The 12,881-nt window shown below is 45.7% G+C and overlaps 1 protein-coding gene across 2 annotated transcripts in view; it reads right to left on the bottom strand.

Annotated features, from left to right (window-relative positions):
- Window positions 1-12,875, bottom strand: part of LOC119295343 (phosphatidylinositol 4-kinase beta 1-like) — a 15,456-nt gene extending 2,581 nt beyond the window's left edge. Inside the window, exons 1-11 of one of the 2 annotated variants that reach the window (XM_037573755.1) lie at window positions 10,894-12,875; window positions 10,330-10,518; window positions 10,131-10,179; window positions 9,234-9,366; window positions 8,547-9,027; window positions 3,116-3,196; window positions 2,915-3,037; window positions 2,159-2,228; window positions 1,723-1,820; window positions 1,533-1,637; window positions 725-778 (exon numbers count right to left, since the gene is read on the bottom strand). In XM_037573755.1, coding sequence (XP_037429652.1) covers window positions 725-778; window positions 1,533-1,637; window positions 1,723-1,820; window positions 2,159-2,228; window positions 2,915-3,037; window positions 3,116-3,196; window positions 8,547-9,027; window positions 9,234-9,366; window positions 10,131-10,179; window positions 10,330-10,518; window positions 10,894-12,651 — 3,141 coding nt within the window. In that variant the 5' untranslated portion in view covers window positions 12,652-12,875. The remainder of the gene's footprint in view (window positions 1-724; window positions 779-1,532; window positions 1,638-1,722; window positions 1,821-2,158; window positions 2,229-2,914; window positions 3,038-3,115; window positions 3,197-8,546; window positions 9,028-9,233; window positions 9,367-10,130; window positions 10,180-10,329; window positions 10,519-10,893) is intronic. The other variant, XM_037573756.1, reaches the window with a different exon arrangement.
- Window positions 12,876-12,881: the final 6 nt, after the last annotated feature.

The following is a 12,881-nucleotide window of genomic DNA, read 5'->3' on the forward strand; positions in this document are numbered from 1 at the left end:
GGGGGGTAGGGCAAGCAGTCATGTCTGCGGAAAAACAGAAAACAGCAGCAAAGTGTCTTCCATTTCGGATATCTTAAAAGACAGGCATGCAGTTACGTTCCAAGTATCGGATGCTTGTTGCGACACTTCAGCTGAAAACTTGCATTAATTATATGGAAATGATTTATATGCACTGCAGCATTCCATATAAATTAACACCCAGCAGATCGGATTCCCAGCTGTTACCTTCCCCTCAAAAGCTTGAGAAGATGTATCAGTTGGCAGGCCTTCACCTTATATACTTAATTAACAACAATATAGCAAGACTTGGCTGGCTCTGTTGGCCCAATAAGACATTACAGAAAGCAGGAAGATTATATGTAAAAAATGGATCTAATGCAGTAGGGCAACTATCCATAGGTAGCTAATTAAACATCACAAATATAACAGGATAGTGCTCGGGCTGAACCACTTGCTGACTGTACCAGCCAGGATCAGTTGGAAATTTATATCCCAGAAAAACTCAAACAGGCCATAATGTGATGACATAAACTTTAACTTTAGCACTACTAACCATAACTTAGCAATCTTCTGGAGTAATAATTAGTTTTTTTAATTAATCTACTTTGTTGATTACTAGTGGCATAAAACAGCATTAGACATTCAAAACAACAGAGCTTGCCAAATAACATTTCTAATTCTAAAAATATACCCAGATTAGTAATGAAGTACTTGATTTTAATACCTGCAGCAGGTAGCTCAGAATTGAATATCCTGCCATGCTTTCCACAAAGTTCCTCTGTGAATTATAGCAAAAATAAGAGCCAGTTCAACTGGACTGACAATAGTATGAAATATGAGCTCTTTAAACTCTTACTGGGATTTTTTATGTTAGATATGCTTATAAATCCACTAATACCAGATATTTTAACTAATCATCATCGGATGGCATTAATTCGGTGCTATCATCCAAATTTTGCATTCATGACACTTCCACCACCATGAAAAATTACTCCAACACCAATGCAGACAATCCAAGTACTTATAATTGCATTCAACTACCAACTGAACAGTTGTCATCTTTCATTATAAAATTAAGCAAATTCATTGCCAAAACATGGTTTTCCTAACAGAAACACCAAGAAATGCAATATTCAAATGTTCAAGAAAGAACATTTCATCTGCAGTACTGATACAAATAAATCTCATGGAGTGGACTGGATACAAGTTGACAAAGGATGTGATACATCACGCATCACAAGTCGACAAGGGATGTGACACATAAAAGTAGTCAATTATAGCCCTGCTTTTCATACAAGCAGCCATGGATATTCACTAATCAAACTGTTCGATTAAATCAGGTGGGCGATAGCCCTCCATTATTTGCCTCAACAAAAACACTTTAATTAAAAAATCAGATGCATTTTGACGAGGAATAAATGATGAAATATTGCCTACAGTAAAACGCAGAGGATGACAAACTGAGCATTTGGATCTATTTGCTGTGTTGTATGATTCTATTTGCTGTGTTGTAAGATATTCCAGCATTTCACCTGTGCAAGTTTGAAATTTGGAGAATTCTCTTCATACTTGGCTACATAGTAGTCACGAAGACTTAAGATATTGGGAAACCTACTCTTGATGGAATGAATTGATGCCTGCAATAACAAAAACAATGGTCGACCTAAGATCTTTCAGTGAAGAAGAAATTCAGAAAAGTGATCTGGAAGGAAAGATAACTACCGTATCAGGAATAGTCTCTATTAGGGCTGCATATGCAGACGTAACGATAACTTCATAAGGCCGTAACCAGAGTGGTAAGCCAGCTTCTTGGTATATATCTGCCGATAAAAGGATTTTTCAGGACAATAATGAGTTGAACACGCCCTAAATGGAACTAACACAAACTTCAGGCAAATTAATTAGTATAGTCCTTTCGGAATCCAGAACATAAGAAATGTTATAGAATATTTACATGCTTCAGGCCTGACATATATGGTAGTGAAAAGCAAAACTAAGCAGAATGTAAGCACAAAAACCAATACAGCACTAGAGTTGGAACACTAGAGTTGTTTTACACATTACCATATATGGTAGTGAAAAGCAAAAATGGACGAACTCCACAATCAAGATAAGATTGATTACTATCATGAGACACTAGAGTTGCTTTGCACATTACCATAAAAGTGTGCGACAAGCTGTACAGCTAAGTGCTCCTGTCGGCAATCATCCCCACTCTTGACAATAATCTGCAATTGGTGAAAGTGTTTCAGAAGCTTGGCAATAACTGACAACACTTCAGAGTAAGATGTCCTACAAGGCACTGAGCCGTTAAATCTCAAGCATGACAACAATCATCCGCAGACTTGAAATGACGCTCATAAACTACTCATAGTTGTGTTGTTAGTTGCTTCAGTTTAGGGAACAAACATTACCCCAGCCATTTTTTACCATATAAATCAGTTTATCCAACGACCTACTTATTTTATAATAGAAGTTTTTTATATCTTCAACTATAAATGCTAATGCATGAGATAGGCAAAAGAGTGCATCCCATATTATGAACCTTGATATTATAAATAATGTGTCTATGATTATTTTATGGTTTAACTATATGTTCAGAAAGTCAATGTTGGGGGACATAATACGGCAATGTTGGGGGACATAATACGGAGTAGTATGAAAAGTAACAGTTACTTAATTCTCTCCTAAACATTTTTTTGGTGAAGCTAATAGAGAGACAGAAAATTATGCTGATAACTGAAGTGCAGTGTCCATGCTCAACCAAAGGGACAAGGAAAATTAACCTTCAGAGAAATAACATTAAAAAATGCCTAAATATAAATAATTAAAAATGTTGATAAAGCTTGTATTTGTTAATATTGCAACATGTAAATAATCTAATAGCAGAACATTTTTTTCCATGTGGACTTACAGAACGCAAATCCCAGCCAGGTAATTTTCCATGAACTGAAGAGCAGCGTATTCTCTCTTTCTTGACAGTCCAAAGTTCACCAGCCAAAGCATCAGTTGGTTTAGGATCTCCGCCATCAGTTGCCTATTGGAAAATTGAGTTACTACCTAAAGGAAAATGTTCAAAAGAGAGGTAACTGAGGGCACAATATCAGTGAATCACCATAGGATCCAAATTTTCAGTGCTTTGACCAACTCCTTTCAGTGGAAGACCAGGTGGGGCTTCTCCTTTTAACGCTGCAGCCTAGTCAAGGAAACCAATTCAACAAACAGTAGCAAAAAAAAAAATCCACCCACTGTCAAATTTGTTAGAACAGGGTTGTGCTGTGTGTGTAGTTATCATATTGTATAGGGGCTTCTTTGCTTATTTCCCTTCATGTATATGTGCTGGCCTGTTGGCCCGATGGAATATAGGCTCACTTCATAACATGGTATAAGAGCTAGGGTTAGGTTCCCCAGCCGCCGCCGCCGCCTCTGGTCGCCGCCGCGGCCGCCGCCGGCCGCCGCTCCTCTCTTCATCGAGCCTCTCCCCTCTTCTTCCTGGTAGCTGCTGCCGCCTGCTGGTCCAGGCCGCCGCCGTTCCAGGCCGCTGCTGCCGCCGTCCTTCCCGGCCGGCGCCGCCGCCTCAACGTGCTGCTGCTGCTCTTCAACGAGCTGCTGCTGCTGCTGCTCCTCTTCTCTGCTGCTGCTGCTGCTCTTCTTCAACGAGCTGCTGCTGCTGCTCTTCTTCAACGAGCTGCTGCTGCTGCTCTTCAAAGTGCGGCTGCTGCTGCTCTTCTCCTCCTGGTCTGCTGCTGCCATCAAGCTGTGCCTCCTGCTGCTGCTGGTCTTCAACGAGCTGCTGTTGCTGCTCTGCTGCAATGGCGCCCTCCACCACCACCGGTGCTGTCCCAGTCCCACGATGTCCTGTTATCTTCAACGGACAGAACTACAGGGACTGGGTGCAGCACACGAAGCTGCACATGAGGGGCCAGCTGGTCTGGGAGCACCTCTCTGGTGCTCTGCCTTGTCCCCTGCTGCCCACTCCTCCAGCTGAGTTGGCCTTCCCTGTTGATGTCGATGAAACCAAGCAACGTGAGATGCTAGATGCTTTTGAAGAGGCCACTGAAGGGTATCAGAATCAACTCCACTTATACAAGCAATGGACAAATGATGATGCTCGAGCCTCTTCTATCTTGGTGAACAGCATGGATGTTGATCTCACCATGGATGTGGTGGCCCTTACCACTGCATATCAGATGTGGGAGCACCTTCGCCATCGCTATGAGTCTGCAGGGGATGCCATGTATCTCTCTGTTGTTCGTCAAGAGCAACAACTACAACAGGGAGATGCTACTGTGGATGATTTCTACAAGGAGATGTCGGCGGTGTGGCGCCAATTGGACTCTCTGGGAGCTGATGTTTGTCGCAGATGTCAGTGTTGTGTGCGGCAACAAGCTAAGCTGGAGGTTCGTCGCCTCTACGACTTCCTCACTCGCCTCCGGCCGGAGTTCGAGCAGAGTCGTGCTCAGCTATTGGCACGCCATCCTCGGTTCTCTACTCTGGAGGCCCTTGCTGAGGTGCGATCTGAGGAGGTGCGCCTACGGAGCACGGGCTTATTGCCATCCTCTTCAGCAGTCCTGGCTGCCCGCGTTCCACCACCGCTGCCTGGTGTGCCCTCTTCTACACAGGTGGCAGCAACCTCCACTAGTGCTTTCTGCAACTACTGCAAGCAGGATGGTCACATGATCACGGAGTGCATCAAGAGGAGGAAACAGGGTCGCCGTGGTGGCCGTCCTCAAAAGGACTCTGGGAGGCTCCTCTAATTCTCGTGAGGGCTCCCTTGAGAAGGTTCACCAGGAGATGCTCACCTTGCTGCGCCGCCTTACTGCTTCTGCACCATCCTCAGGTTCTGCTGGTTCTGCTGGTCAGACGTCTGGTCCACCACCGCACTCTTCGTCAGGTACATCTTTGCCCTGGATTCTTGATTCTGGGGCCTCCTTCCACATGACACCACACAGAGATCATCTTTGTGCTGTCAATTCCGTGCCTTCTCCTCTTACAGTTCAGACTGCAGATGGCACTTCTCTTTCTGTTGCCGCAAGAGGGACTCTTTCCACGTCTTCTTTTCATGTCCCTGCCGTTTCTCATGTTCCTAAACTGACTATGCAACTTCTATCTGCTGGTCAACTTACTGACTTGGGTTGTCGTGTTATTCTGGATTCTGACTCTTGTTGTGTTCAGGATCGTCGTACGGGGACTCTGGTTGGGATCGGTCCTCAGCGCCATGACTCTCAGCGCCTTTGGGAGCTCGACTGGCTGCGCCTTCCTTCCGTTGCGTCCTCTAGCCAGTCGGACATCACCACCCCTTTTGCTTCAGCTGCCACCTCCACCACATCCTTCGCTCAGTGGCATCATCGATTGGGTCACATTTGTGGCTCCCGCTTGTCTTCTTTGGTTAGGAGTGGTGTTCTAGGGTCTGTATCTGGTGATAGTTCACTAACTTGTATGGGTTGTAAGCTTGGCAAGCAGATACAACTTCCATATCCCTCTAGTAATTCTGTTTCTCAACGACCTTTTGAACTTGTTCACTCTGATGTATGGGGTCCTGCCCCCTTTGTTTCGAAAGGGGGTCACAAATATTATATAATTTTCATTGATGATTTTTCTCGCCACACTTGGATCTACTTTATGTCATCTCGTAGTCAAGTGCTTCAAATTTACAAGTCGTTTGCTACCATGGTTCGCACTCAGTATGATTCCTCTGTTCGAGTTTTTCGTGCTGATTCGGCTGGCGAGTACTTATCTCGTGCGCTTCGTGGTTTCCTTGCTGAACAGGGTACCCTTCCTCAGTATTCCTGTCCTGGTGCACACGCTCAAAATGGGGCGGCTGAACGCAAACATCGTCACGTCCTTGAGACTGCTCGGGCTCTTCTTTTATCTTCTGCTGTTCCCCCGCACTTTTGGGCTGAGGCTGTCTCTACCGCTGTTTATCTCATTAATATTCAGCCTTCTGTTGCTCTTCAGGGAGGGATACCAGTTGATCATCTAGGTGATGGTCCAGCTGATTATAGTGGTCTACGCCTGTTTGGTTGTGCCTGTTTTGTTCTTCTCCACCCTCATGAACGCACCAAATTGACTGCTCAATCTGTTGAATGTGTTTTCCTTGGCTACAGTTTGGAGCACAAAGGTTACCGTTGCTGGGACCCTATTGCTCGAAGACTGAGAATCTCCAAAGATGTCACTTTTGATGAGTCTCGCTCCTTCTACCCTCGTCATTCTTCTACTACCACAACCGAGTCGTTAGTCGAGCCTCTCTCTTTTTTGACTCTACATGATTCTTCACCTTTATCGTCACCTGGTAGGTCCACTCCTAGCCTTTCACCTGTGTCTGCTCATGAGCTTCAGCTTACATAGGATGAGGTTTCTATTCCTGACTCTCCTACTCGGGTTGAGCCATCCACTCTCTTTCCTTTTCCTTTTACCTACTCCCGTCGTGCTCAACACCCTTCTCCCTCTGATGCGCCACCTTCCACTTCCCCTCTCTCTCCGCTTCCTTTTGTCTACTCCCGTCGTGCTCGGCACCCTTCTCCCTCGGATGCGCCCACTTCCACTTCCACTCCTTCCCTGTTGGGTCCCATTCCTTCAGAACCACCTACCCCTCCTGCTCCCCGGTATAATCTGCGTGATCGCCACACTCTCCAGCCTCCTGCGTACTATGTTGCTGCTGCTACCACTCTTGTTGAGCCGTCTACGTATCGTGAGGCTGCTGCTCATTCTGAATGGCAGCATGCTATGGCAGAGGAAATTCATGCTCTTGAGCGCACAGGCACTTGGGACCTTGTACCCCTGCCTACAGGCGTTAGACCCATCACTTGCAAATGGGTCTACAAGGTTAAGACACATTCAGATGGTTCTCTCGTGCGCTACAAAGCTCGTCTTGTTGCGCGTGGCTTCCAGCAGGAGTATGGTCATGACTATGATGAGACTTTTGCTCCTGTTGCTCACATGACCACTGTTCGCACTCTTTTGGCTGTTGTTGCTGTTCGGCAGTGGTCCATCTCTCAATTAGATGTCAAGAATGCCTTCTTGAATGGTGAGCTGCGGGAAGTGGTCTATATGCAGCCGCCTCCTGGCTATACTGTCTCTGATGGCACTGTCTGTCGCCTTCGGCGCGCTCTTTACGGGCTGAAACAAGCTCCTCGTACCTGGTTTGAGCGTTTCTCCGCCGTCATCACAAGGATCGGGTTCTCTGCTAGTGTTCATGATCTTGCTCTGTTTATTCACACTTCTCCTCGCGGTCGCACCCTTTTACTACTCTATGTTGATGACATGATTATCACAGGGGCTGACCACCAATTCATTGATTTTGTGAAGAAACGTCTACATGAGCAATTCTTGATGACTGATTTGGGTTCTCTTCGCTACTTTCTTGGACTCGAGATCATTTCTTCCCCTGAGGGTATTTATCTCTCTCAAGAGAAGTACATCCAAGATCTTCTCACTCGTGCCTGCCTCACTGATCAGCGCACGGTTGACACTCCTATGGAGTTTGGTCTCCATCTTCGTCCTGGTGAGGGTGAACCCCTTGCAGATCCCACACGCTACCGCCATCTTGTTGGGAGCCTTGTCTATCTAGGCATCACTCGTCCTGACCTTTCTTATGTTGTGCACATTCTAAGTCAGTTTGTCTCTGCTCCCACTCAACTTCACTACAGTCACCTTCTTCGTGTTCTTCGTTACCTTCTTGGTACCGTGACTCGTCGCTTATTCTTCCCTCGCTCCAGCTCTCTTCAGCTTCAGGCCTACTGTGATGCTACCTGGGCCAGCGATCCCACTGATCGCCGCTCTCTCTCTGCCTATTGTGTTTTTCTTGGCTCCTCCCTGATTGCCTGGAAGACCAAGAAGCAGAATGTTGTATCTCGCTCCAGTGTTGAGGCTGAGCTGCGAGCTATGGCGTCCGTGACTGCAGAAATTACTTGGCTACGATGGCTTCTTTAGGATTTTGGTGTTTCCACTGCTACACCGACCCCTCTGCTCTCCGACAGCACTGGGGCACTCAGCATTGCCCGTGATCCTGTTAAGCATGAGCTCACCAAGCACATCGGTGTTGATGCCTCCTACACTCGTTCTCAGGTGCAAGACAGAATTGTGGCCCCTCAGTATGTGCCCTCGGAGCTTCAGCTTGCTGATTTTCTGACGAAAGCTCAGACACGGTCCCAACACAGCTTTTTCCTGTCCAAACTCGGTGTCCAAGATCCCCCTTGAGTTTGAGGGGGGGTGTTAGAACAGGGTTGTGCTGTGTGTGTAGTTATCATATTGTATAGGGGCTTCTTTGCTTATTTCCCTTCATGTATATGTGCTGGCCTGTTGGCCCGATGGAATATAGGCTCACTTCATAACAAAATTGATGAGGCATAATCACCTTGTATTACACATCAAAGTCTACAGTTTTCGATTATCTAAACGGCTAGCCTCAAAACTAATCGTTCATAGGAAGAATGTTGAGGAAGACTGAAAACCTTATAAACAAATGCACCTTGAGGGAGACAGAATATAAAATATATTTAGCAATGGCGTGAAAACTAAAAACCAATTTCATGAGTGAGTCGCACCTTGACTTCCTCCATTGCAATAGTGCTTGGAACACGGCGATGGTCCTTCTTCCGTGTCGGTTCATTGTCATCTACATCTTCCATGTTAACTCCTGGAACCGCAGACAGGGTGACCTTTACCCACTCAATTGGCTGATCAACAACAGCCTGGGAATCTCCTGATAGATCATGTGACTCTGTTGTAGGTTGCCGTATCCTACGCCCCGACTCAGACATTGCAATGCTTCTAGAACGACCAATTTTCTCGATAGAGAAACTAACATTTACAAATTTCACTTTGGCCTCCCATAGTTGAGCCATGGCTTGGTCAATAACCTGAGAGGTAGAGTTCAGCATTCTGTCTGTTTCATAATTTTGTGGTTCATGTCGACTCCACAAAGGATATGCCCATGGAGGCGGCTTTGGCAACTGAACATCTCCATTAGCCAACGGTATCCCGCCTTTTGATAGTTTGTTCACATCTGAGGACCCTTTGGAGTGACTAGAAAGGCAAAACAACTGATGTTACCAATTGAAGCTCCAATAACAAATTAAATGACAAACATCATTAATTTGCTTAGTATCAAACATTCTTTTGGCACAACCTCAACTGTGTAATATGATCCTTTTAAACTAATATATAGACACTGCGCACTTTTACGCTAACACTGAGCACTTATACGCTAACATGGAACCCAAGCTACATACCTTGGTGTTTCTGCTTTCAAAACTTCAACACATATAAGATAGGGAGCTTTCTCCCTAGAGTTTAGAAGAACAGACTCGTCTTCAGGTATATGAACCACTCGATATATGCCCCTTCCCATTGGGAAGCATACGCCTGCGAGTAGAAAGAACAAAGGGGGAAAAAGAGCCTGAGAGCACATCTAGCTGCTGCTTTACGATATCAATAGCTTCATTTCCTTTAGTTAAAATTCCACTGATGTTGTGATAGTAAAGGAGCAAAGAAAAGGCAGATCCAAGCTACAAGACACACTTTTTCGCTATATGCGGGGCATATCTTGATTTTGCTGCCTATACTTCCATTTGAGCAGGCTCAACAGCTTAGCAAACACAGGCAATAGTACTACAGAGTACAAAACATACAACGGTGATGATGACTCATGCACCAAAATGCAAAAAGAACCAAGTCTGACCCAACAGAATATGCACATGATTTATTGAAGTGTTTATCCTTCATTGTCCTTCCAAAACTATTAACGTTGGACAACACAACTACAAAAACTCAACTGCAGAAAATATTTATGCACAAAGAAAGGTGACCATCACCAAAACTGCAGCCAAGAAATCAATAGAACAGTAAGGCACAGACCATATGTGACATGTCAAGTACTTTCCCATTTAAGATTAAAATGTAAATATATGAAAAAGGGGTGAAGCACCAAAACTTTGATGTTAAAAATACTAGCATAGACCATATGTAAATGTGATATGTCATGTAGCTTCCAACTGAAGATTAAAATGCAGTCTTGTAAGGAATGAAGCACCAATTTGTGATGTTGAAAATGTTAGGGCAGAAACTAAGTAACCTAGGAAACAACGATAGTAAAGTGCGTAATATCTCAAATAGGATAGAGAAATCACCTCCATTTTTCTCACTGGAAGCAATATGTGAATTGATCTCTGTAAGAGACTGGCACAAAAAGAACCACCAAAGGAGAAATTAGAATGCAAATAAAAGAAAATGGATGTAGCTGTTGTAACACGATAATATGAATATGACTGAAGGAGCATAAAGCCAATAATTAGTACAGGGCACTGGCAACCTAATGCAACGACTTACCTCTCGCAAGGCAATCTTGCGATCTTCAACGGGAAATATGTCTACGAGACCATAAGATGTATCACATAATGATTGAACTAGCTCCAGTGAAGCGTAGTAAGAGCCTTTCCGTAGTTCTGCCAGCACATTATTTGGTAAAGGTGGTTTTCCACTTTGTTTCTCACTGTTTCCTGTGGAATCAGGGTGTTTCTGAAAGACATATATTGCAGTTAGGAAGGCAAGCATGCTGTAAAAGGAAATTAAAATTAAAAATACAAAATATGTACAAATAGCATAATCAAACTGTTTGTTTATATCACAGCAGCCATGGATGGAGAATATTGTAATAAATCTAAGAAATTCATAACCAAGCTCTCGCCCATACTGAAAATAGGAGTTGCGAATCAAACTACTAATGTTACGTGTACAATACTAATGGCAACTAGCGATACAATGTCACCTCACACCAAGAAGTAATAAGCATATCTGTGTGCAGCCAGAAGTAATTACTCAATATGATGATGCAAAACATGAAACACTGAAACTTTATAACCAAAGAAAGAATAGTTAAGATAGATGTCTTGCCTCTTTCAATAACTTTGAGCCAAAAATCTCAGAATCTTCTCTATCACGGAATAAACGTTTAAAAAAGCTCTCTGATCCCGGGCTACCCTCAGAAATACCGTTAGGCTGACTACCTTCTATATGTCCACTCTTAGCGTCTTCTGGGTGCACTCGAAACAACCTGCGGAATGACAAGAACTCTGAATTTTCCTCTTCCTCAATACCACTGGTGCTCTTACCATCGTCATCATTTTTATCAAGCCCTTCGATTCTCCTGTCCTCATGTTTGTCTTTGTCCTTGAATAGTTTCCTGAAGAAATTTTCCTTATCACCTTCCTCACACTTCTCATCCTCGTTCCTGTCATGGGCAGCTCCCTTCTTTTCTTCATTCTTATCCTTGAAAATTCTGCGAAAGAAATTATCGTCGTCTATGCTCTTATTGCCTTTGCTGTCGTCCTCCTTCCTGCTGGGAGTGGTGCCTTCCTTTTTCTCATCATTTTTCTCCTTGAAAAGTTGCCGGAAAAAGCCATCCTTCCTGTCCTCTTCAGTGTTCACACCGACCTTTTCTCTATCATCATTTTGCTTATGACTGCCTCCATCTTTCTTCTCTTCATTCTTATCTTTGAAGATCTTGCGGAAGAACCCTTCCCTATCATCATCCTCCAAACTCTTACCTACTCTTTCCTCATCCCCAAGCCTTCCATGCATGCTTTCTCTCCTCTCCTCATTCTTATCCTTGAATATCCTGCGGAAAAAACCTTCCTTCTCGTCATCGTCGCCCGGTCTGTCCTCTTTGTCACGGAAGAGTCTCTTCAGCAAACCATCCGAGCTAGGTGTGAGCTCCATATCCTCGTCCTTGCTGTCCCTAAGCAACCTACGGAAGAGACCATCTTTATCCCCTTCTTCCTCATCATTCTCTTTCTCCTTGCTATCCTTAAGCAACCTTTTAAAAAAACCTTCCTTGTCTCCATCATCCTCCTCCTTGTCCTTGCTGTCTCTAAGCAACCTCTTAAAGAACCCATCCTTATCCTGTTCCTCGTCCTTCTCCACAGAGCGCCTAAAGAAGGCCTTTGGCCCGATGCTCAATCGCCTAAGCAGCTTGTTGTCCTCCAAAGATGGTGTTACTGGCTGCTTCCCTTTGCCAGCTCCAGCATCCTCAGCAGCAGACACATTGGTGCTGCTGGGAGGGGGGCTCAAACCAAGAGAGGGCGACGACGCAAGGGACATCAGTCGCTGCTTTGACGAGCGTATCCTGCTGAGCATGGGATTGCTGCGTGGGCTGGCAACAGGGGACAGCGGCGCAGGTCGGACCAGCGGCGGCCACTCGCCCTGCACGGTGGCTGCAGCCTGGCACTGCTCCTGCACCTTATCGATCCCATCCAGATCCTCGGTTTCCTCTAGCTCAAGTTCAGCAGCGAGGATCCAATGCACCTTGAGCGCGATGCGCAGGGATTTGGCACACGTGTCGATGACGAAGCGATCGAGGGAGGGGCTGGGCTTGTGCACGAGCATGTAGCAGACCTGGAAGAGGTAGGCCTCGAGGCCCGAGAGCGGGAGCGTGTACATCCGGTTGCAGAGGTAGTCGCGCACGCCGGCGTGGTCGTGCTTGTAGAGGTAGCTGACGGCGATCCACTCGCAGAAGAAAGCGGAGTCGAAGAAGCGGACTAGCCAGCCGCTGCTCCCCACAGGGGGCGCGGCATCTCCGCCGGCGGCCGTGATCTCTCGCGGCGACTCCTCAGGCCCGAAGCTGAGGCCCCGCAGCCCGAGAAGCCGCACCATGGCTGCGGGCTTCTCCTTATCCCACCGAAACCAACTGTCACTGACGTCCTCCTCCACTCACCACCATCGCAGCACACGGGGCAGCTGGATCCAGAACCGCGACCACTCTCCCAAATCTCAATCCGGAGCTCGCTCAGGGCTGTACCCCAATCCAAACCCTAGCCCCCGAGCGGACGGCGAGATCGCGCAGCTCGGTCCAAGGACCTGCAAACCCTAGCTGCCTAGCTCCG

This window comes from Triticum dicoccoides, chromosome 4B (assembly GCF_002162155.2).
Source record: "Triticum dicoccoides isolate Atlit2015 ecotype Zavitan chromosome 4B, WEW_v2.0, whole genome shotgun sequence".
Taxonomy (NCBI): domain Eukaryota; kingdom Viridiplantae; phylum Streptophyta; class Magnoliopsida; order Poales; family Poaceae; genus Triticum; species Triticum dicoccoides.